Raw genomic sequence first — 27,020 nt, forward strand, 5'->3', positions numbered from 1 at the left:
GACATTTAGAACAATTTTAACTTGTGTTTTATGAGAGAGCTTGATATATTATTGAGCGTGAGCCTGAATAAGATACAGGATCGAATAAGTGAGAAGACGAATGTGATTGCGTGTAATTATACAGCTGTGTTCGTACACCTGAGGTCGAAACATGTAGTGTAATAATAATAAAAATATGTTGTGTGGTCGGTAAAATTGACTCTCATATTGATTAAATACACAACAGGATGCAAGAAACAATTAAAGTAACAAAAGTAAATCATGGTCAGATTACTTTGTCATGCTTTTGAACAAGCCAGTATTAAGTTCTGGAGAACACAGAATATAAACAACAAAAATGTGCAATACCAACTTTATGAAGCCTCTAGAATCAGAATCTTAAGTTTCAACACAGCTCACAGAAATGTCCATTCAAGCACTGAATAATGATACTACGCTGAATAAAGATTAATGAGAAAAGGCACTTCCAACTAAACATAAATGAAGGCATATGAATATACTAATAAGTAAAATAACAAAATGTGGTCCAATGTTCATAATGTACTCCATTTTATGATACTAACAGAATCAGTGACTCAGTAGTCATTCCTGTAGTGCCTAAAGAAGTTATCTTTTAATTTTTAAGTGAACTGCACATATGACCTGAAGAAATGCTCATCATAAAATAATTGGACAGAACCATTACATACAACTCATACTTAAAATTGTTAATTGTTTCCAAAACAATGACACCCTATTCTAGAATATAGTGAAAACACAATGCAAAACATTTGCTCTCCAGCATAATTCAGAAGAAAATATATGGAACAAAATAAAGAAATGCTGAAACAACACAAATTCTAAGTCATTAACAAACAATGCTGCTCTTAATAAACGCAGTTCATCTCTCACTAAACCTGATAGTCCAATTTGTTTTGAAATCCACCCAAATGTATTCAGTGTAACTTATATAAGAGCATGCCACAAAAGTAAAGAAAGTGTTACTGTACAAAGGTATAATTCCACTTCTAGTACAAGAAACATAACCGCATGCTATTCACTGTGCATAAAAACAGCAGTTGTGCCATGAAATGAACAGGCTTTTAGGATAGGATGGAATGTTTTACACATACAGTATATTAGGTGAAGGATGAAAATAGGGAATACCCTGAAGTATTTCAGAAATCTGGCGATAAATATAAGAATGAGTTAAAGGAGGTTGCATGCCAGACAGTCATCAAACAAGCAATCTCAGAATTAAAAAATAATTGCTCTAAACTTCTAAACTGTCATAAACCTCTAAACACAGGCCCATATAGGGGGAAGGGGGGTAGCAGGGACATTTTGCCCTGGACCATAGCCTACAGGGGCCCCAAGTATACTCTCATTTAATTTAAAAAACTGTAGGTAAATAATAATGTGGGAATCCAGTTTAACGGAATTGCTGGCTTATTATTCTTGGTCTCTGGCTTTCAATATTCATTCGACAGAAAATCCCATTTTGAAGTTCTTTATATATATTCATATGGCTTTTTGAGTGGGGTGGAGGTCCCACATCTGTGACTGGCCTGGGCTCCATCTCACTACTCCTAGGCCCTAAAGAAACATGTCTCTCTCTGAAACTAAACAGGTGGTTCAAATAACAGACCAACATCACAATTTCAGTAGAGCCACCATTTAAGGTTTCAATGAAAATCGGATTTAACAGTGACACACACTGCTGCCTTGGGATCACTGAAACTGAACATGAAATGAGAGAAAGCATTATATAAGGGTTCCAGTATACATGCATAGGTACCCATCTACTTGATAGCTGAAGTCCACACACATTTTCTGTATATACCTTAGTAACATTAGGAACTTCTCTATTTAACACTCTTATGGAAGAAGAAAAAACATAAAGCGGCATATTTTGATACAAAGCATATACATAACCATAGCAATACTGTGCTTTCTCCAAATTGACAAGTTCAATTATCTTAATGTGGCAGACAGGCTGAATGAGTATGGACCAAACCACGATCCACATTTATTAATTTTTCAAATACTGCACCTATGGGACAATTTTGTTTTAAACATGAGTAACATGTAACTCTGTAATTTAACATTCCTCATAAACACAACATACAGTTGAGTATTTTAATTCTTATTTTAAAAAAACTCCACTACCTTTATATTGTAAATATTTTCATTTAAATCTGCAAAAAGGATGTTGCCCAACATTTCAACAAATGCAAATATAAAATGTATACATTCACTCCGTGAGTGGTTCAAAGTATACGATCTTTCTTTCATGTCAGGTTCTCAGTTTCAGAATTTATATAGCCTCATATGAATGTTTATATTTGGTACTCTTCCCCTTTCGCCTGCCCCCAATTAGTCAGAACAAGTTCTCTGCCAGCTTGTCGGAATCCAGAGAAGACGATGTTTCACCACAGGAATTTTCCACATCATCTGAGCTCATGGAATTGCTCAAAGTGGCAAAACGTACTTTATAGCTGGAAAAGGACACAGAGAAACAATGACCATCTTTCAATTGTGTATGCTATAAGTAGGGACCAGATTTTAATGCAAATGCATATTTCTTTCTTTCAACCAAAAAGTATGCTCATTTGGATATATATATATGAATTACTTAAGACATGGTTTGATGGTGAATTTAGATGCATATTTTTCCTGTTTTATGAATAAGCATAATAGTTTTGAAAATCTATATTTATGCTGCATACTTTCCCCTCTACTTGTAACTTGCCTCAACTGCATACCATTAAAGTGGCTGCGAAGGGATTAGTCAGAAGCACATTCATACGTAGCTGCTAGCAACGTAATACTATTCAACCAATAATGGACTTCATTTATTTATTTCTGAAGTCTCCATGAGATTTGTTACTCTTCTTCATTTGAAGCTGGGGCCATGCACATTAGCGGTGACCAGTCTGTAGTTAAGTTTATTTAGCTTTCTGTAGTCATGCCGAAAGTGACAGTAAGCCAGAAAACTAAATTACAGATGTATCAGCAGGAGTTCGAAGGAGAGATGATAACTATGGATAACAAAATTCTTTATTGCCGAGCATGTGGAAAAACAGTTGGTTGTGAGAAACGCTTTCAAGTGCTTCAGCATTTGAACACTAATATACACAAAGAGAATATTAAAATTAAACATATGATAAGTGCTCCTGTTTAAACACTGCTTAGTGAATTTTCTAATAATAGTTTTTCTCAGTTTTCCTTTGATTTGTGCGAAGCCTTTTTAGTGGCAGATATTCCGCTGTGGAAACTAACCAATCCTAGTCTGAGAAACTTCATAGAGAAGTATAAACAGTGGAAAGTGCCGGATGAATCTACTCTGTGCAAAATTATGTGAAGCAGTGTTATGAGCTTACAAATGAAAGCATTAGAGATTAGATTCAAGATAATTTTGTGTGGGTATCAATCGATGAAACACAAGGCTGTGAGGGATGGTTTATTGCAAATGTTACAGTGGGATCACTTTACCCGGTGCTGGTGAGGTGGGAAAATGTAACAAAAGTGGTAAGGTGGGGTCCCACAGACCCCAGACATTCTGTCAACTACATGAAACCCACCTTTGGTTTAGTTGTAAAACAGAATGATTTCTGGCTTGGATGTTCTCTCATCTACATTATCATAATGTAATGTGGAAATCATGATTTTTTTTTGGCACAAATGCAGCTATGGTGATACTGGGTTGACTACCAAAAATGGTAGTCATTGGGCTTCTTCGGTTGGTATTGCTGAAGTCAGGTGACAGTTCTTTATTTTTTTTTATTGTTCCCACCATAGTTAGCTTATGATATTCTAACAAGGATTTAGCCAATGGGTAACTTGTGAACCAATTATCTAAAGTCACAGTGCACCCTGATCCAGATATAGGTGCAATCAACCTTGTAACAACTTCACAAGGTGAGTTTGGAACTTTGTATGGGCCTTCAGATTGTGCGCCAACATAAACATCTAATTTAGACATATAAAAGGACTTGGCATCAACCAAAGCATATACTCTCAGGCCATACTTTGCCTGTTTGCTTCAAATCTACTTCCAGAAACCGCATCGTCCATGAAACATTTCTAACTTTTCATTAATTGTTATATTTTCTCCTAAAAAATATACAGACACACATACTTCATTGAACTTGGTATCTCATGGCCAAATGGCATTCAGTATGAGTGCATATTGCTCTTTGTGACTGATGCTGCAAGTTATATGATGAAAGATGGTATTGCTATTGAAGTTATATTTCCAAATACAACACATTTGACTTGCCTTGCCCATAGCACCATACAGGAAAGAAGCCGTTAAAGCAGTAGCACTAAACTAAACAATTTTAACACCCTAGGGCATGTGACTGTGTGCAGTGAGTTATTATAGTGATCACAAGTCCCAAAAGTGCAGCATCAATTCAAATTGCCCAAGATGTACTAAAAAACGCAGAACTAGAAACTACTCTTCCCCACATATCTGCCCAGTTCTCTCATCTTCTATCTGCCATTTCATCATTGGAGGCAAGCAATAGCAATACTANAGCAAATGGCGGCTCTTGTACATCCTATCAGGCGGAAAGCCTTTCCCTGCCATAAGGACATCTTATGAGACAACAGGAACTATGGAAAACCTAAAACATTTAGTAACTGTGAACTGCAGGAGGAAAGAAGCTGAAAGCTAAATTTGAGTACCATTGGTATTTTTTAACCTGCAATGAAAAATGTATTTGCTATGTTGCATGATTTATATTTAACACTTTGTGGACCAGTGCTTTTAAACGTGGCGGACTGGTGGCGTATTATTATGATTTTAGGACACCCAAATGAAATGACAACTGTGTAATATTATTCCGGAATGTTTGCTTAGTAGGCAGTAACTTGATCTCGCTGTTTGGGTTCCCCCTCCAAAGGAAAATGATCTTTGACCCTTCAAAGCTCTTATGTACCAGGCAGAAAGTTAGTAGTGCAATGAGTAAAGGACAGAAGCGGTTGAAAACCAAGAAATATCCGACTTGTTCTCCAACGATGAGCTATCTGGCTATCTCACATTCCTTCTGAGACGTGTAGTGATAGTGATTTAGACCAGCGTTGGCCAACCTAATACATGTCGAGGGCCAAATTTAGTTTATAGAACACCATCAGGGGCCAGATACAGTGTTTCTTTGAGAAGAGTAGTCGGGGAGTATTGCCCCCCAAACTGAATCAGTCACAACCCGTGTAAAAACAAGTGCATTTAAACCTATGTATTTAAATTTTACGTTGCAGCAATAATATTAAGCCGATATTGAAAATTTCACCAATCGATTTTATTGCACATATTAAACATACAGAGTTTTAAGTGGTTCATATTACCAAGATGGGTTTTGGTTAATTCTTTAGTTTAGGATCACCGTATTGTCATCTGGTAATAGCGGAGTCATGTTTTCATCTAAAATTAAAATTCAGAAAACCATCTGAAGAATTCTCATTAATTTGGTTTCCGAATAGTCAAACTGACTGTGGGCCCTGTAACATGTGAGAGACCAGAAGCCTGTAAACATTTATGGCAAGAAAACCTAAATGATAGAGACTCCCTTTAAGACCTCAGCATAGATAGAGGATAACAATGAAAGGATATTAAAGAAATGGGCTGGGAGGTTATGGACAGGATTAACTCTTTGACTGGAGCGAACGGTATTTAAATCCCACCCCTGTCCTGGCAGGCCCTTTAAGCCTTATGTCGCTAAAATGCATGTAGTTACTTTTTCCTAAACAACTTCAACAAAAATTGGTTTTTAAAAATGAAATTTTCAGGAACTAATTAAAAGACAGTATTTTATGCAATAAATGCCTTTCCATACCTCTTTATTAGTTTTTCTTCATGTGATAAACATTGAAACATGAAAGTTTGCAGAGCGCCACACCACAGCCTGCACACATGATACTTGTTTCTTTTCTAATCTTGTGCTTAGCACTCACGCGACACTTTCTCAGGGCACCATTCTTCTTGTTACTGGGAGAAACATGGACCATTTTGTGAATTTTCAGGCCACCCTCTAGACGATTTACTGGCTCTTTCACAGGTGGTCTTTTCAAGATCGAGGGCGGAGGCGTGACTGCACTCGAGTCTGACGCAATAGATTCGTCATCCACTTCATTCCTTGACTCTTCTCCCTCTCCACACTGTTTGTATGGTTCAGTCATTTTTCTACACAGTCCAATATAAAATCTTTGAATCTGTAATTTCTCTTCTTGTATTTTTCGTTTGTTGTGTCCTTTTTGAATAGAATGAAACTATTCAACCGCAAAGACATGTTTTGTCCATACCATGGGTGTGAAATAGGGGCCTAGTGGACCAATATTCTTCAAATTCAGGGCGTTTGTCGATTCCTGTCATGAACACAATTCCTAAGTATGTCCAGATTTCATCTGATGTGACATATTTGTAATTGTGTTCTCAAGAGTGAGGAGCTAACTCATGTGTGTTGAAGTGCTGGTGAGCATAGCAATTNTTGTGATGTGATTTACCAAGTCGTCATCCAGAAAAAAATTTAATCCATGAAAAGGGATGCATTTTATGTGTTATATCAATTTTGATCCTGACACTACTAGCAAATGGAACTATTGTTGGTACAATGTCTCCGTACGTCCATGAGATGGGCGTGTCAGGCACCGCACTCGTGGTAGGTAAATTTTCATGATTACTGTCTTGTGGATCATTGTCTATCACTGTATTATTGTCACTATCAACTTCATCTAATTCATGAATCATTATTTCATGGCCACTATCATCATCAGCACAAATCTCGTTCACAACATTTTCCAGCTGGTCTGTAGGAACACGAAGACACTTGCTGCAAGAAGCCATGGTGAAACTGAATGAATGTGAAATATTTTCTGACCTTTTCCTTCTCAGAGGGTTCTGACAGTAATATAGACCCCCACAAAGTTTACAAAGGTTTTTTACAAACATGCACAAAAACTATCATATATATGTCTTTGGTTGATGAGTGCCAAGAGAGCAAAGAAGGGAAGAGATTGTCAAAGCGTTAAAACACGCCAACGCTAGGGAACGGCTGGCATCGTCCGGGCGTTAAAACACACCCGTGCCAGTCAAAGAGTTAAGTTGGCTCAGGACACATCAGTGGTAGGCACTTACGAGCAACGTAACTCAGTGGCAGGGGCTAATGTCGTCAAGACTCTGCTAAGTTAGTCAAACAGATTGTTGCGACTTTCAGTTACACACTCATATAAAGTTTGTTCATATCCTTCAAAGAGTCAGGTGAATGAGTGCCATAAATCACAGGCATTCACATCCCTGTGACATAAAATATTTAAGCATGCAGAACATCCCCTCCTATTGAATGGCTGAGAAAGGAACATCAATAAAGATCAAAACTTTAACTGGGAAAAAGTTATATGACTTTTCCAGTGCAGAATGTACTGCAACTTCATGCACACTCGCCACTGGATTCCAGGAACACCCAAGAACCACTCCTCTGACATGTAGACTGTAGACTTGAAACTATTCCCCATTCCATCAACATAAAAACCGTGGCACAAAATGGCATTACCTCTTCAAAAGGATAAAAAATATATATATATATGTGTGTGTGTGTGTGTGTGTGTGTGTTACCGCACAACCCATTGCGTCCCTGCCCTGCCCTCACGCATGCACAGTTTCACATACATACAGGGTGGAAAACTGATGAAGTGAGAAAAGGAGGAAGGAAATAAAAGGCATCAAAGGAGAGAAAGAAAGAAGGTGAAGATAGAAATGACTCCCCAGGGTGCACTGTTGTTGACAGGAGCAACCATATGCAGTTCCTCATTACAGAAGCAATGGAACATCTGGTCTCTCCTAAACCCCTGTGTGGGCCTTGCCTTAGTGACACTCCTGTTCTCTTCTAGTACATGCTGTGATTAACAGATTAATATGCTGTATGTGCATGTTATTTAGCAAAAACTTTTGATAGTGCAGGTAAGGGTAGGCCAGGGAGAATAAAGAACTTCAAAAAAACCTGACCTAGTGTTGCTTCTGTCCATCACAAATCCCACATTCACCAACCAGGTCTTGAACCCATGTCCACTTGGAAAAGTCTGTGAACTAGCCATATGACAAACATGCTTCAAAACGTTTCCATGCTGCACAAGACAATATCAGGTATGACAGACACATCCCAAAACAGATTATTGCAGCCCATAACCTGACCTCAAGATTTCAATTGAAGTTGGTAAGCATACAGACTCCACAGAAAACTGAATTCTTGCAAAATTTCTTTCAGCACCCTACATCTTGCAGTTTTTGTGGAGTGGGAGTTTTAAAATCATAAAAATTGCATTTTTTGGTACACTGCATCAACCAAAATTGATGACAACTACGCAGTGTCATATGCAATGAAAGAAAAGCAGGTGATCAGCTCCTCCTAAAACTTCTAGTTATTTGAACGAAACCTGAAAACCAAACCCAACCTAGATCACACTACGTCCACATACGGCTAGCTCTGCTAATTAGGCCCAAATGAGTTGACTTTTTACCATAGGATGGAAGCACAGCGCAGTCTCTGATGAAACAGTGTTTCATACAACAAGTGGACACAAAGAAGTCAGTAACTGTATTAATGTACCAATGTTGCTAACCTTTAGGCCCTACTTAGATCACATTACTTTTTGCAAGAAAACTCAAAACCGAGGAAATGACGGGGCAGAACACCCAGATTTGATGATAAATTAATCCCATCTAAGTTCTGGTACATCTTCAACTTGAAACAAACGTAACATTTTCATATAATGATACCATTTTGCTCTTGCATCTGAAAACATGATAATATAATTCTAGTTTCTGGGTCACAGCAATGCAGTGTTCTGTGAAACCAATTCCTTACTTGAACCACATGGATGCCCCCTAATAGTAGCAACATATTATCACCATTTAAAATTACATTTCTTACTTGTGTTTACATGAGTCAGGGATAGCTCAGTTGGTGTGCCAATGGACTAAGGGGCTGAATGGCTAGCATTCAATTCCTGGCAGGGGCAAGAGATTTTTCTCTACTCCACAGTGTCCAGACCTGCTCTGCGGTTCACTGAGCCTCATATTCAATGGGTACCAGGGGCTATTTCCCTAGGGATAAAGATGGTGGAGGCATCAAGATGAGCACCCACCTCTATCTAGTGCCAAGGTCAAAATGGTGAAGCTATACCTCCACTCTCCATATACTTTCATGGCGTGGTGCTTAATTAAGGGTAGGAATAACTTTACCTTTTTTTTTTCACTTTTATTTTTCTGTGTTTTGAGTGGGAGTGACTTAGGTTAATTTAGGTTTTAGTAAAATACTGAACTATTTTACCATGAGAACAAAACTGGAAAGAGAAAGACACTATGGCCTGTTTCATGGTGCAAACCTATGACCTGAGCTTATCTTGGAAAAGTATAGGAAAAGACAAATAACAGAATAACAGGCCTGGAGAAGAATTGTATGTTATCTTGTTAAATGTAAGAAATCACAGCAGAGAATGTACCATTACATACTGTCCAGTAAAATAAGGATACGTGTGCTTCGTAGATGAAATTAAGACAAAAAGTAATCGACAACTAGCTGTCAAGGGATACTCACTCTTTGGAATTTGCCTCAAGACTTCTCCTACGTAATTCTTCCAGTGTCACATTGTTACTTTGTTCCCATGCTTGTTTCTCTTTCTCATATGCTCGCCGTTTCTCTTCTAACTCATTGATCTGCTGCTCAAGAGCTTTCTTCATCTGTTCATGACGGCGCTGCAGCTGTTTGAAAGATAATCCAACATGTACTTCTAAGACAGAACAGCAATTATGAACAACTGTCTAATAAATATTCTACACATATTAAGAAACAAAAGATATATACAGTTGACCAAACTTTCTGCTTGTTTATAATTCCAATTCCTGAAATATAATGAACACAAATATGTCATTGATTCATACTTTTCAGTACATAAGATGTTTCAAATGGAAGGAGAAGGTTTGACTTACATGACAAGTTGACAGCATGAAACTAAAAACTAAATATACAGGACGTCCCAGGAGGAAAGGTCAATATTCTGGGAAATTATAGTATGACATTCTAAGCAGAAAACTGTACGTGTACATGTCCTATTCTGAACAGTTTCCGAGATAGAGTTATTTCTCTGTACAGTTCCAAAATTGTTGATAAGAGAGATATTATGTACTGTTTCTAATACAAGCTTTTATTGTACAAGTGACAAAGTTGGTACAGCTTACCTAGTATAATACATATTAAAAAATTCTACCATCAACATCAATTCACTTTGCAACTTGTGTGAGGACAAAGCGCATTGCTCATTTCAGTGCATCTTTACGTTCCCGTAAAGAGAAATAGCTCTATTTCGAAAACCGTTCGGAATAGGATACATGTGATTATACACTTTTTGCTTAGAATGACCGATACTATGATCTCCCAGAATATTGCCCTTTCCTCCTGGGGCAACCTGTATCTTGAAACCACTGTTACGTGTACATTCCATTGTTCACTCACCATACAACACTTCTGGATCCTAAAACGCACGAGAGTACTACTCGAAAGGTCACATGGTTATCATGAGGGTACTGCAATTGGTATAGAAATAGAAAGTAAAATTGTAGGCTAGCTTAAATGAAATGACTCTCCTACTGATCTTGAAAATTAGCAACCTGATTTAGACATTATCAGGAATGGAAAACACACACATGAGCAGATGTTATGCACAAACACTGAAACAGGCACTGCACACTGACTCAGATGACAGATGAATATGCAGCACTGGAGGAATGATGATTAACAGGAAAACTGAATCACTTGGAGAAAAAAACTGCTTAAGTGCCACCATGATTTTGTATATACTCATCAACTTTACAAACTTACATCTGCTTCTGAATCCTTAAGCTTCTGTTTCTTTTCTCGAACCTTCATTTCAAACACCTGTTCCATTTCTGACTCCATTTTCTTCATTTTGGCTTCATGATCACGCTTTTCTTCTTCCATTTGAGCCAGTGGATTCCTGCACATCCACCCAAATACATCACTTGAGTTGATAATTTATATGGTGTACTGTTACACAGCAAACAGAAATTTAAAGAACAAACTCCAATAAGCCAAATATGACCTGATAGTTCTCAAAGCAAATAATGGTGCCACGGTGTTCTCTCAGATGAATTCACCAACAGAATGTAGAAATAATATAAATGCAACCATTACAGAACAAAACTACAATGAAAGAAAAAGCAGTATTATTATAAAGACAATTCACAGCTGCAGCAACAATTCTTGAAGATTTTATGATGTGTCATGAGTTCCAAACACCAGTTTCACAGTGACACACGAGGTTCAACAAGCAGACTGATTCTGTAAAAAAGTAATAATGCCAATAAACTTTTAGGGAATGTTGTCACTGTCACTGTCACTGTCACTGTCACTGTCACTGTCACTGTCCCTGTCACTGTCACTGTCACTGTCACTGTCACTGTCCTTACCTTCTGATTTTATATGTGCATTCTAACATATCTACAATGGCTGGAAAAATATTCCAAAATCCTACTCCTAAGTTCTTTCAGAATTTACATAACACTGTTCTGAATGTCTTCTAGTGAATCAAATGTGCCTCTTTCAAGATTTTGTCTTGGGAACATGAAAACATCACATGCAAAAGTTATGAATGCTTCATAGCTACCACTGATTTCTTAATAAAAATCACTTCACCAAAGTGCTGCATAAGAGGGAACAGTCGTCATGTGAAATCTACTTGTCTGGTCAAAGATCTGCTTTCTTCTGATGAATACACAGAAATAAACATTCCAGAACTTAAAAGCAAAATGGTTGCTTGACTGTTTTGGAGGGCAAAATTCATTTTGGCTAATTCGTTCAATATGAAAAAAGTAAATTACCATAACTTAAGACTTCTAATTCTTACATCTACACTTTCTTCAGTTTCTGAGACATAGATATTATTAAATTGCTTCTGGATTGCACTGGAGGAACAAAGTCTCATCACCGGCTAAGTCCCCCCCACTTAAAGTCACTTTTTGCTCTCTCCTGAGATTTTGACACAGACATTCAAGTTTGGACATATGGTCAAAATCAATATCACAGATTCTTTATTTAGGGGTGTCTACTCCATCTTCTGAACAATTACTCAACCATCCAGCAGCAGTTATTATTTTGACCACTCATTCCATATTTGTATCAATTCCAGATGCTGAGAGTCAGCTGTAACATCTTCACTTCCATTTTGAAACTGCTTAACCCACCCGCAATGAACTTACTGCAATGCTCTTTAAATTTAAGTGACGTTTCCCAAAAAATTACGCCAAGAAAAATAATGTCAGTTCCCTTTTCTAACAAATTTATCACCATGTTTCTGATCAAACAAATAAAACTCTGTGCCAATAAGGGCTTAATGCACTCACAGAACAAACTGAATCCAAAAAAACCATTTGTCACAAAACAGCTGAATAAATTAAAATGCATAATCAATGGTATCTCACTAGTGCAGTCTGGTGCTGAAGAAAAATTGTCTGGTTCTTTAATTGTCAAGATTTGTAATGTGTTAAAATACTCAAAGATAATACAAATGCAGTAACGTCCTCTGTTTATGAAGACATATAGTCAAGCCAGCATTCAACTGATCATCACAACTACAACCAAGGAAACATTCCAATTTGCATGTGTATACTACCTTCAGTTAGTACCTATGATGCTAATTCCTTGCATTCTGATTTTTTTGTTAATTGAATATATATAAACAAAAATGTTGCATTACTTGCTTTTAAACATACTGTTCAGAAGGTGGTATATGGTGCATAAACTCACACTTGCAAACTACACAAGCGTTACGGCTTGGTGAACATGGAAGTAAAGCTATATAAAAACCATAATACAGCAGTAAATCCACTGTGTACAGTAATGCTCTTGCAATTCCAAAGTTACCAATCATTTTCTAACCTAAATAAAAAAAAAACCAACACGAGTGAATAACATTTGCATCTGAATTAATATTCTACAGTATATTCATCATGACTTTTAGAAGAGGCTGATTATTTGAATTCAGCATGACTATGTGTTAGCTGAAGTAACATATTCAGTCAGAAACAGAACAGACACTAGCAAGATGTTGCCACAGTATGCAAGGAAACATATCTCTCACTGCACTTCTGCTATTAACAGAACTTTCTCAGACAAAGCAATGAGTCCAAAAAACCTATTTGAATTTCAGTAAAATTCCGAACACCGCAAAGCTTCTGAGTAGTAAAAGAAACTGAAAAGGAGAAGTCACTTGTTGCCTGGGTGGAAAGCTTAAGTCTTACATTTCGTACATACGACTTCCACGAAAGCTCAAGGTTTCCATTTCAAATTTATGATTTCTCCATGATGTGGAGGTTTGTTAACTCATACAAGAAGAAATTCTGTAGTTTAAGAGTTCTTTGATTACCTTGATTCTGTGAAGTCAATTTTTTAAGGTTTAAAAAGAAAATCCAGATTCTGTTACACCAAAAAGGATAGAATAAAGAACTTGGAGGAAGGTAACATGAAGATTTGTGGAGACAAGGGGTTCATGTAGACCATGCATAAGAAACAAACACAAACACAAAGGTGATCCAAGAGGAGGTTTCAGTTTTAAAGAAGTGTGATGAAATAACATTGATAAGCAATGGCAGATCGCCATGTGCTTTAGAAGGAATAAACATATATATAAGACTTAATGGAATCTGGACTGAAAGGTGACATTACTGAAGTCTGAATTTAAATACACATTGACAGAAATAGCATTCCCACCTTACGATGCACTTCTATACGAATATGTGCATGCAACTTTACAGGCAGTTGCATGAAGGTTAAAGGTTTCATATTGTTCTAATTTAAATATCACCAAGGCATGAATATTACAAACAAAACAATGGTCTCATTACTTTAGCGTGAGAACTAAAGAAATGTTCACAATTATTTAAGATATTCAGATATGCAAAAATGATGAAGCCATAGAAAACAGAGGACCCGTATCTTCAATTTTACACTACACTAATTATATAAATTAAAGAGAAAACATTAAAATTAATTTTAAAATATTGTGTATTCATGTGTTGAAGTTCACACCATTCCATATGCTCAAAACCAATAAGATTCCTAACACCACTGACCAATGCGAATGGATGCTGCCAAAAAAGGTAAATAAAAATTAGAGGAAAACTGAGCCGTGAATGTTTGTGAGACATTCAGTTACCTGAAAATTTGTCTGTCTCATTTAAATGTCAAATTTACTAGTTATTATAATTTTAAGAGGCTTACATATACCAAAAAAGCAAATGCTGCTATGAAATTTCAGATTTAACTGCATTAAGTAGTAACAGAATAACAGAAATACAGAGTATCCAATTCACAGTTATATTTTCTCACAACTCGGTTCATAACCGGGCTCAATTATATGAAAGCCTGATATTTATTCTATAGCTTGATTAAGTAAGCATTTTTATTATGTAACTCGCACATGACTACAACAATTACATTACTCTGTAACTGCAATGTTCATAACCTGGCATTGTACAAATGACATACATACATCAAAGTCCAATAACAAAACAAACCAACACTGAAGGATTTCCAGAAGTCTCATTAATAGTGTAAATTAATATGCCCTCCTGGTACACATCAACAAGAATAAAAAATATGGTACACAGTGAATGCATATTCATAAGATTTGGGGCAACTTATTTAACTCTTAAAATGATGTTCATGCTAAATAATCGTGCACCCATATTCTCTGCAATCAGAACATACACACAGCGGTCATGCAGAACTGAGGTTTTCACAGCTGACCTGCACATAATTAATTATAAATGAATGCAATGTGCAAAATTACTTTCCAGGATGTACACTTTTACAATATGGTGACCACTCACTCAGTGATTTGTTTGCTTTATGTTTTCATGTAGTTACGCTGTTACCTACATATATATATATCTGAAATTGTATTAAAGTTACAACACATACATTATCTCACAATTTAACATGGTTATTTATCTTCAATAAACATGAATTCAGTGAATTTAGTGTTTATATTTTGACAGCATGGTGTTCCAGCATAAGGAAAACATTAATTCAAAACAAATTTGACAGACAAAGATATCCTGTGAATGTATGCTAAACAGGTTCAAGTATATGGTCATCATATCGTAAAGTTGCTGCTTCCAATCTTCCATTCATCACACTGCACAGCACAAAACGACAAACATAAACATGAGACAACAAATTTTCACAAACAGCACACAATAAGGACACATCCAAGTCATGTAATGCCCAATGGTGAGGACCTGTACAATTGAAGAGTATGTTTCATATAAACTAACCAGCAGCACTACTGATAAGAAAAAAGAATACACTACAGCCATATAATCTAACATCCACTCTGATAACCTACATAGCAAATGATCATCCATAAGTCATCACTGTTGTCCCCTATCATGGCTCCAAGCACAAGCCATTTTTGTGCATTCTTTGCACTAAATATATTAAAATTAGCGCATAAGCATGATCTGCTCCCACNCCCAAGCCACATATTCAAAACTACTAGACATAATTACATGAAAATTTGGTATTTCATTTTGTTTCATGCTGATACAGCATAACCTCTATATTACATGAAGCTCAAAAGGATCTCCATTGATTTTCCCAAGAATGGCAAGACAAAGTATAATCACAGTGTCATCTAAGTCACATCTAGCGATACAGCAAATATTTAACAAAATAAAAGCAAACATACTTTCAGACTCTATACACTGTGAGGAAGTAGCAAGATTTAGCTTTGTACAATACACTTACATCTACAATAAACATCAAGGGCAATGAGATATGTAGAACTGCAAAGAATGAATTTTGAAAACATGTATACTCTCCCGAATGTTCTATCCTGAATTCCAAACAAATTTTAAACATAGATATACTCTCATTAAATTACTCGTACCTCAAAAGAGCTGCATAAAATTTAAATATCTGTGATCATTCTGAATGAAGAATTAAAGCATTTGCACAAGCAGGGTTGCCAACCAACTAAAACTGTCTTACCACTGACATTTTAACTCGAGAATGGCAAGGAAAAATGTGCTCTATCAAGAACTGAAAATAATTAAGCTTTACATAAAATATACAAAAGTCACCACAAATGTGAGGATAGAAAGTTTGTTCACAGGGCTTCCCAATTTTGCTGCACAACAGGAATGAACAACTGTCATATTTATTTCATTTATGCATTGGTGGTTCCTGTAACAACAGTTTCGATACCTCAGATTAAATAGCCTGAACTAATGGGATGATCAGTGAATAATGATTTGGAAAGGATGTGGAAAGAAATGGTCATGACCAAACTCGAGTAAAAACCACAGCAAAACACAAAAACTTAAAGAGTAACTGGTCACCAGGCAAGAGACTTAAACCTGGGACCTCTGAACACAAAGCTGGATTGCTACCCACTACTCAACTGTGCATTTCAACCCAACAATGGGGTTATATATCTACAACTGCAATAAATGCACATACTGCTAAGGCACGCAATAGTTACAATACAAAGTTTGCACTTTTGAGTTATGAATGAAGGATGTATAGTTACATATCTGAACTGATTAGATATAAACCTGCATTATTTTCAAGAAATCACGATTCTTTGCGCACGTGTTCCTCTTACAGCATCAGAAAATAGGACGCACTCTTCTCAAACACCACCAATCTGTGTTTTACCTTAGAGAGCAAAATAACACCCTATAAACGAAAAGGAAAAATTATTGTTTCAGTGGCTAAAATTTTTAGACAGGGAGATAAAGCACTGTGAACTGAATTATAGAAAATATTCCCAGGAGTGAATCTGCTTTTTAATTAGTAATTTGTATTTCATCATTTATCCAATATTTGATCAGCATTTGGCTTATTATGCCTGAATTCTTGTTGTTGTTTCCCATCAGTTTCATCTACGTACAGAGTTAGTCTTGAGAGAATAAATTTGGATAACAATTCTATGAAGTTAATGAGAGCGATATTCTTCAATAATTACCGCCCATTTTATTAGGAAGCACAGTACCATATTTGGCAATTCTTTCTTATTCCAAAACGGAAATGTTTGTGAATCATATAACAGAATATTATATTTAAGCATCCTGTTGCACTCTATACGATATATGATATAAACTCCGTCCTAAGTGCTACAATAAACTGTTGCACTTAGGACGGAGTTTATATCATATAACAGAATATTTCATCCAGTAATACTGCCCTAGTACTGGAACATCACAAACCTTATCTTGAAAGCATATCATTCAATATCTCCACCCAGCTCATCATGCAAAATCAACACAGTGAACACCTGAATTATTTCTTACACACAGAGTAAAGGAAGGCAAGACAGAATGAAAAGCAAAGAAACTGAAGTTGTTCTTATGAACCTGTATTCAATCTATTCCCTAGCTGTCCTACTGAGGGTTACATAAAGTAGGTGAACCATCTATTTAATTGCAATCTAACAGTGTCTGAGAGGCAGCCACTGTCTTGTGAACTTAAAATTTCACTCTCAGTTGTTTATTTAGAAGTCAGAAGTCTTACATAACCATTTTTATATGTTACAGAAACCAGTGTTTACAAATGTGAATTACAGTGATTTGAGAAAATTCATTTTCAACTGATGATTAGAACGACAGTTAGGTAAGCCATCTGCTAATGTACCTGCATACTGAAGAATTGTCAGACTGCCTTCACTAATTGGAGCCCGAATGGCAATAAGGGGGAATCCTATCTGGCTGTAATTTTGACTGCAGGAACAATCCAACATTCTTTCATAAACTTACATTTCTCTCTATATTCTGCCAACCTAGGCATTAAAAATGTAATATGGCTGTAGTGCAAACATGATACTAGCTTAAAAATCACACAAAAAATTGTAAAAATATTCTTTGAACAGCATTGCTGATTATTGGACATTTACATCATCCTCACCATCAACCACCTCTTCAACCCAACACTGTATCACACTAGATCACTGCAATACATAAATCTGCAGTCAGCATACATGAGATCCTCAACAAGCGTTGGTCCTCCCAACATATTCCTCTCCCTGTCACAAATAGATTTCTTCTTTCTTTCTTCATATACAACAAAACGAATAGCCATGGCATACAAAAATGGTCTTTCTTTTATTTCAAGACACAAAAAGCCTACATCTATCTGTACAGTACAATACTGACTTAGCAAACAAGAAATAATGCTTCCGGTGATTCTCAGAACTTACCATACGGTCATGAAACTGTTCATCACTCCTTGAGGGCACACACTGGACAACAAGGAGGCAAACATTAGCCAAATTATTTGTTAGAGCTGTGAGAAGGCATGTTTTTGAGAATGAAGAATAGTCAAAACAACAACCATTTTTGCATGCACACGCCTACAGCAGTCATCCCAGCAACTGAAGTTGACAGCCAGATACTTAAGTTTCCTGAACTAGCATTCTGTCAGCTGTCAATGTTTGCTTTGCTTTGCTTTGCTTTACTATCCATATGCTACATAAATATTTTAAAACAATGATTAAGGTTTGGCACAAAAGGCATCAGGGGATAAAACATACTCAGTGCATAGATTTCAGCAGCCCAGCATGAAACGGCTATAACTTTGAGACATGAATACTGGTTAATATAATAATTACCTTTTCACAAACACCCAAGGTTATAATCATGCTTAACTGCATAACCATACAAGGTATGACCAACCAGAAACAAGTTAACAATGAGACGGGCTATTCAATGAATAATTATGACAGTAAATCAGAACCTCACTTATCATGTAGGCAATTCACTGAGTACCTGTTTCCTTACAGTGTTTTAGAGCAACACTTGAATGCTCTTTCCCGATGCCTTCATGCTATGACTCTTCAGCACTGGAAAAGCTTTATGGTGCTTAAATGACTTTAAGCAAAGTTTATAGTGAGTAAATAGGATTTGCACTACAGTATATGTGGTATGACATAACTTTGTGTCAAGATTTCCAAAATGACTTCACCAGAAGTAAAGGATGTTTGGCAAAGAACACAATCCAACAAACACACAATTTCAAGTTGCCATGCTAATCTAAATAAAAAATACCTTCAAAATAACATGTTAAGGTCCAGAGATTGTGGGAACTATTTAATGCAACCATTCTGTGTGAACTGAATTTGTCTGCCTTCACTCATGGATAAACATTATAATACATGAATTTTGAAAGTGAAGTTCAATTGTATGTTATCTGAAGCACTAGCAAACTATAAGGAACAGTGCTCTAAAACCTATGCTGACAATATGTAATATACAAATTAAAACTAACAAAAACTGTAAATAAAAGTAGTAACAAAAGCACAGGACTGTCAAACATGAAACCAAAATGTGACACGTGAGTAAATACAGCACGTGCAACTGCTCTAATGTTCAACAGAACAATGGTATGACAATGTAACATTACTTTTAATAAGTTTCAAGGGTTATGAAAATGCAAATCTTAAATCATATTTCCATTCTTGAATGTGACAAAATCCTTTTGAGATGTATGCCAATTTAACTTCATAACTGAGGTTCTGAACCAGTAATTATACAGTTGATGACACAAACACAAGGAACTATTCACAAAGCAGTAAATGTCTTCTGAAAAATAAATCTGTCAATGTACAATGTGTTCACACTGGTGATTAATACCAATATAAGAACTGAAACAACATGTAAGTCAGTTATTCACAACACAGGGCACAGCAGGAAATGCGAATGTGAAGAGGTAAGAGGAGATGCATCACATAGTTCCAAGTCCGCTTGCAAAGATATGCGATGAGAATGATCTTAGAGCATTAAAAGTTTCTGTCATGCTATTTTGCTATTTAACCCTAGACCTGGCATACTGGGCATTTAAATCCCACCCTCAGCTAAGAGGCACACCACTTCAACAGTGGATTTATGATCGGGTTTTCAGTCAATGCAAACAAAATCTAGTCCAATTAGTTAAAAAAATCATATAAAACTACATTTCATCTTTCAGTTTCAATGCTCTTGCAGTTCAAATACTGTTGCAAAGATGTCTGTACAGTTCACAAAACAGTTATCCTGAACTCAGCCTGAAACTGCACTGATACTATGAGATAACTGGGCAAGGCTTGCAAGGCCATGGAATGAGCTAAATGTACTTATTTGGATACTGGTATGTTAATTAAACAAACGTCCTTTCAATATTACATTTTAGCATGAGCCGTGCAGCAGTACTCGCATATAAGTTACTATGTATTACGTATGGCTAAGGCAATGTCTGCAATGAATATGATCACATAACTTCTCATCCTCCTACACATAAACACATACACTTGTCACTTTAACCTCCTTCAAGAGAGAACTGTCCTATTTTCTTTTATAAGATTTCATCCAATTTATGTCCATTTTAAGTCATAATATTACCTGTCACATAAACTTATAAAATAAAACTGTTCTAAACTATACTATGTAAATTTTAAAAGACAGGATTATGACCTGACTTAGTCATCAAGCTAAAAGCAAACACAATAAAATCCTATAAAACTCATAAACAAATATCCCTACTCAGCAGTTCAGTGATACCTGGAAGGCACATTACTACAGTACTTGGGGAATAACTGCTAAACTGATACATGTGCAGAGCTACTAGCATTGCCTCACTCCACTTGAACACCAAATGGTGCCTTGGCATGAAATGAAATGAAGCATTCCTCGTTCAGTACAATTCAGGGGTGCAAACAATTGGTTTTCACCTCTGAAGCAAATTCTCATGCTGAAGAAGCCCACAAAGAGGGTTGATACTTTCAGCCTCGCCTAAACTGAGTTTTGTCAATATACAGCATATAAATTTCCAACTGGTGTGCCAGAACAAACCGGTGGGCGTGAAGGGTCTTCATGTGTGCCAAGGGTGTTTGGGAGAAGCTCAAAAAGAAGTGAGAAAATAACTGAGGAATAAAAAAATTGTCATGGTAAGTTTAAGAAGTACTTTATATTTTTCATAAAAGGTCAATAGGAATGAAAACAATAACATGGAAGATTTGAGGTTTTCATGGTGGTGACTATGAAGAAAGCAGTCTTCTGGGATGTGGCGCCATGTAGATATTGTGTTAACCGACGTTTCAGAGGAACATATCGCCTCCATCTTCATGGTAGAAGACAAGAAGAAATCCACGAGCAAACAAGAGTGAGCAGGCGCAACAGACTGAGCCCGGTCGAGTAAACCCAGCTGTTAAGATGAGGAGGAGAAGGGAGAGGGGCTACATGGGGAATAGGTAGAAGGGGGAGGGGAAGGGTCTGGGGAGGTAAAGGTGGAGGTCCTCCCACCACCACCAACCTTCCAACAAGCAAGCTGTACTTTCCACACTGATGCACAGGGCTAGAGCTCTATGCGATCAAGACAGCCTACATGCATAGTTGGTGCTCCCGGGGGGCGCTTTCAGGCAGAATGGATACAACAGCTGGCAGATCCACAGAGTTCTCAACCATTCTCCAACCATCAGTTGGCCTGACGATAAACCAGATTGTCCCCTTCCTGCCCTGTGTCGGGACTATATTCAACCGAATCAGCAGAGTGCTGTCCTGGCACAACACATCAGTGGGCCTGCCTCCAAAGAAATTATGTAGTTTCCTCTGGCCGGTCAAAGATAGCCTGGGACTAAGGACACTGAGTGTATACAGAATCCCCTGCGAGCGCACAAGGTCTATATTGGGCAGATGGGCCGTTCTGTGGACATGAGGCTGAAGGAGCATCAGCGCCACATCTGTCTCAAACATCCGGACAAGTCAGCTCTGGCTGAACATACCGCATTCAGCTTCAGAATACCTCCATCCTGCCCACCAAGACCCGATATATGGATTGCATCATCAGGGAGGCTACTGAGATTGAACTGCATCCCGACAGTATGAACAGAGAGGTGGGGTTTTGTCTCAGCAAGTCATGGAAGCCTTTGATCTATTCCCCCAAGAANACACAATATCTACATGGCACCACATCCCAGTAGAGGGCTTTCTTCAAAACAACAGTATAATAAAAAAAAGTAATTATAGTAAAACCCCAAGAACTTCTGTCCCTAATATTTCAGATCCCAAAATAACTCTCCAATGTATTTTTACCATCCTTGTCAAGCCATCAGTGTCAGCCTTCAGTCAACTGTTGTTCCAATGCATTTCTGTATCATTTTGTTATTTTTTATTTTTTGGGTTTATTGAACATGGACATTTTCATAATTAAAAAACTTAAGTTAAATGATGATAATGAATCAAGTGTGGCTGGCACTAGTTCTGCACAGTTAGTGTTAGTTCTACAGCCATTGTGTGCCAATATAATGAAAAGCATTTCTCCTCCGGATTCATTTCATCTAGAGAAGAGCAGCCTCGTCCTAAATGTGTTGTTTGTGGCGAGAAACTGGCAAATCAAGCTATAGTTCCAAGCATCACCTTCACATATTTATGCAAGAAATCATATTGAATATTTTAAGGTTTATAGCTGATCAATAATGCCAAGCTAAACGGTGGACCAAAATCACAACTACTTCTGATTAAGTTCAAGAAGCTAGCTACACAGCTGCCAAAATCATGGCAAAAAAATGTGAGCACATATAACTGCTGAGTCAGTAACTTTACCAGCATGCTGCAAAATTGTAAATATTATGTTTGGTGAGGAATATGAAAAAGGGATTTTGAAAATCCCCATCAAATAACATACATAGTCAGCATATACATGACATGTCTCAAGATACTGAGTCACAAGTGACAGCTAACATTAAAGAAATTAATTTTTGCCATCCGCTTGGATGAGTCAACTGTATCACTCAAAACTCTCAACTCCTAGCATTCAACAGGTTTGTCTGTAATGGAGACATCACTGAACAATTTTTATTTTACAAACCACTCCCAGAAGCAACAAAAGGCCACAGCTACTTCAGTTCTCATGATTTGTCATGGAAATCATGCATCAGCAAATTCATGGGCAGTGCTCCCTCTATGTTGGGAAGTCTGGAAGGATTAATCACACTGGCCAAGTAAAAGAACTCTGGAATTGTTTTTACACACTGTTTCCTGCACAGAGGGGCCCTCGACTCACTGGATGAAATGATGAAAATGATTAACTACACCAAGAGTTGGCCATTATAACTGCTGCTATTTTCAGCACTGTGTTCCGACATGGAAACTGCTCACACACAACTCCTACTGCACATGGAAGTGAGGTGGCTATCTCAAGGTTCTATGAGGGAGTCAGTAAATAGGTCACAAATGGAAGTAAAACTGCAATGGATGTAAGGCTGCATAACAGTAGCAGACATGCATGTGCATGTTCAGAGGATGGTTTCAGTAGTTACAATGGCGACCATGCTTGCGGGAGTATAATACTGAAGAGCAGCACTGTTGTGAGTTTTTTGTGGTCAAAAGGACTAAAAGCAAAGGATAATCATACAAAAATGTTTCCTGTTTATGGCGGATTGAGAAAATCTCTCAATGATGTTCAGAAGTTGCAGATAACTGACAAGGTAGCCCTGTTGAGATTGCGATAGAAGCAAATGTGCAGCGGGTGGAAGAGTTGATTCGAGCTGACAGGAGGATGACGACAGTGTAGCAAGTGCACTAGGGTGTTCCCATAGTTCAGCATACAGCAGAATGCATGAGCACCTGAATCTCTGGAAAGTGTGCACGTGGCGAGTGCCCCAGGAACAAGAGGATCAATAAAAAATAGGAACTGAATGGGTGTGTCCTTTCAACATCTCTTAGGGTATGTAGATGAAACAGATATGCTTAACAGGATTGTTACTGTGGATGAATCGTGTGCATCATTACCAACTCGAATCAAAGCCTGCTTCAGTGCAATGGAAACAATCCCAGTTCACCTTCAACCAAAAACTTTTAAGGTTACACCATCAGCTGAGAACATTATGGGGGATTCTCAGGGAGTACTGTTAGCCCATTTTTCAGAATTGTAGCGAAAATGTGAATTCTGCATCATATTGTGAAGTTCTGTTAAAGCTCTGGGATGCAATTCGCAGAAGACGTCCAGGGCAACTGGCAACGCAGCTACTGCCTCATCATGACAATGCCAGACCTCATCAGCCCAGCCAACCCACATGAGAATTCAAGAACTACAGTGGGAACTTCTTGAATATTTGTCTTACAGCCCAGACTTCCATCTGTGTGGTCCAATAAAAACCAACTTAGTAGTAAACATTCAAGACTGCTATACTGTGGGTTTAAAAAAAAAACTCATAAAGCGATGGGACAAGTGTATCAATGTTGGTGCAGGATATGTCAAGAAATAAATGTTTTTTTCAAGTTTGAATCTCGCATGTTTTACATTTTATATCCATCTGTGATCTATTCTCTGACTCTCCCTCTTATAAACTGAGGGAAGAGCTTATCAGTCTTTTCATATCTGAGACATGGTGCAATAAAGCTGCTTTCCTAAGCCTTGAACACTCTCAATAGGAGCATGCAGGGAAAGGATGAAAGCATCCTGCTGCATTCATGTCTCACTCATTCACCACTGTCTTCAATGCAACTTAAAAATGTTCACAATCTTTCTTTAATTTAAAATAATATTAAAAACCACGCCAACTGCTACATGTTTTGGATTTACTTGGTCATCTTCAGGCAACTGTTCACTTTCTGAAACCGTCGCACTGCACTAGATCTCAATGTATTTCCATGCTACTGCTGCATTATCATTGTTCACACTAAAATGTGTTTGCCTGAGAATAAACATGTAGCAACTAGTGTGATTTTAATGTTATTTTAAATTGAAGAGACATCGTGAACATTTAATTTGCACTAAAGATGGAGGTGAATGAGAATGAAAATATTCTTACCTGCACTGAAAAAACTAACGCTTTTTATGGAAAAACTAACGTTGTGGGGAGCCAGAATCAAAAAAGAGAACAATGTTGAAATGTATGAGCTGGCAAAAAGTTGCAGACTGGACAAAATTCTGTCAATTTCATTCTATGAAGTTGATATTTCTTGTAAGATTTGAGGCTTTCACGGCGGTGACTACGAAGAAAGCAGTCTTTTGGGATTTGGCACCATGTATATGTGGTGTTAACCGACGTTTCAGAGGAACGTATCGCCTGCATCTTCAGGGTAGAAGAAAAAATATAAGAAATCTGCAAGCGAAGAGACCGTGAGAACCAGTAAAAGCAGACTGGTGTTGGAAATATACACAGCTATGTGAGAACAGAGAAGGAAGTGGGGAAGGGCCAGTATACAAGTGAAAACAGTAGCGTGTGAGGGGGGGAGGGAGCTGGGAGTGTAGTGTCACTCTTCACCAGGGTGCCTATAAAAGATATGATGGATCTGCTAGGACGACATTTCGGAGAAAACATCTCCAGACTCTTCCGCCATGTCCTGAACACCTCATACTTCAACTTCAATGGCCAGTTCTATGAACAAACCGATGGTGTGGCGATGGGCTCGCCACTCTCTCTGGTCATCTCTAACCTCTATATGGAGGACTTCGAGGAGAGGGCACTTGACTTGGCCCCACACAAGCCCCGCTGCTGGTTTCGCTACGTGGACGACACCTTTGTCATCTAGCCACACGGTCCCGACAAGCTCCAGGAGTTCCTGAACCACCTAAATAGTATCCAGCAGTGCATCCACTTCACAATGGAAACTGAAACTGAAGGCCACCTCCCCTACCTGGATATAAATATTTACAGGAGACCCGACGATTCCCTGGGCCACAGTGTGTACCACAAATCCACCCATACTAACCTGTACCTTAACGCTGCGTCCCACCACCACCCTTCAAACAAGCAAGTTGCACTTTCCACATTGGTGCACAGGGCTGGAGCACTGTGTGATCAAGACAGCCTACATGCGGAGTTGGTGCTCCTGAAGGATGTATTCAAGAAGAACGGATACAACAACCGGCAGATCCACAGAGTTCTCAACCGTCGGCCCAACATCAGCCGGCCTGAAGACAAACCGGGCTCAGTCGCCTTCCTTCCCTATGTCGGGACCATATTCAACCGTATCAGCAGAGNGGAGGCAATTGAGATTGAACTGCATCCAGAAAATATGAACAGAGAGGGGGGTGGGGTTGTCTCAGCAAGTCTTGGCAGCCTCTCATCTGTTCTCTTAAAAACCCCCACCGGGATATGACGCCAGATCCAGAAAGCCACACAGGCCATGACCAACCAACATAACAACCCCCTCCTCAGCTTACGGGTTAAGCTCCTCGCCCACTAGAGCAGTATGGTTAGCAGAACAGTGCAGTGCCGTTGTAGTATGTCTGCAGCGAGTGCGCCCACTGCAGGCGCGTAGAATCAGAGACAGGACCGAAAGCATTCCCCCCACCAAAGTTGTTACCCACTACGTTTACCCCTCCAAGTTGATCCAAGTCCGCTTTCGTGCAGTCTTGTGCTCCATGTTGTACAGAATATTGCAATGACCGACTCGTCTTCGGAAGAAGAAACGATTTGTGCAGCTATGATGCTACAAGAGGATCAGTGAAAGCGAATATGGGTGCACGATATTAACAAGAAAAGAAACGAATTCGGAGAGTTCCACACGATATTTCACGACCTAACTGACGACGATAAAAAGTTTTTTATCTGCTTTCGCATGAGCTATGCCAAATTTTGTGAGCTATTATTATTAGCAATAGAGCCATGCATAGAGAAGAAGAACACGAATTTTAGAGAGGCCATAACCCCAAGAGAACGGTTAGCAGTGACCTTAAGGTAACTCTAGTTCTCACACTTATTTTCTAAATGACAAAACCATTGAAGTTTTTATATTGCCAGATAGTTGATTTTATATTATTAGTATTTACAGTCGTATTAAGTAAGGTGACACAAAACAAACCATCGCTCCTTTACATAGAAAAATAATTGATTGAAATTAAATTACATGAAAAAATGAAACATCTGTGAACAACGATAATAAGTACATGTATATGTGATTGTGCGTCGTAATAGTCATAAAATTTATAATGGAGACAGGAGTGGTTCATTTTTGGTTTCATTGCATGGGGGAGTGGATGTGATGT

At 37.9% G+C, this 27,020-nt stretch overlaps 1 protein-coding gene across 3 annotated transcripts in view; it reads right to left on the reverse strand.

The window, feature by feature from the left end:
- The window catches only part of LOC111869154 (septin-7), a 113,224-nt gene that overhangs the window by 5,937 nt on the left and 80,267 nt on the right, over nucleotides 1-27,020 (reverse strand). The window contains exons 8-11 of one of the 3 annotated variants that reach the window (XM_023860411.2): nucleotides 18,253-18,294; nucleotides 10,857-10,992; nucleotides 9,576-9,739; nucleotides 188-2,477 (exon numbers count right to left, since the gene is read on the reverse strand). In XM_023860411.2, the coding sequence (XP_023716179.1) occupies nucleotides 2,360-2,477; nucleotides 9,576-9,739; nucleotides 10,857-10,992; nucleotides 18,253-18,294 (460 nt within the window). In that variant the 3' untranslated portion in view covers nucleotides 188-2,359. Of the gene's footprint in view, nucleotides 1-187; nucleotides 2,478-9,571; nucleotides 9,740-10,856; nucleotides 10,993-18,252; nucleotides 18,295-27,020 lie in introns of those variants that run through there. The other 2 variants (XM_023860415.2, XM_033753302.1) reach the window with 2 other exon arrangements.

This window comes from Cryptotermes secundus, unplaced genomic scaffold (assembly GCF_002891405.2).
Source record: "Cryptotermes secundus unplaced genomic scaffold, Csec_1.0 scaffold947, whole genome shotgun sequence".
In the NCBI taxonomy this organism is placed as follows: domain Eukaryota; kingdom Metazoa; phylum Arthropoda; class Insecta; order Blattodea; family Kalotermitidae; genus Cryptotermes; species Cryptotermes secundus.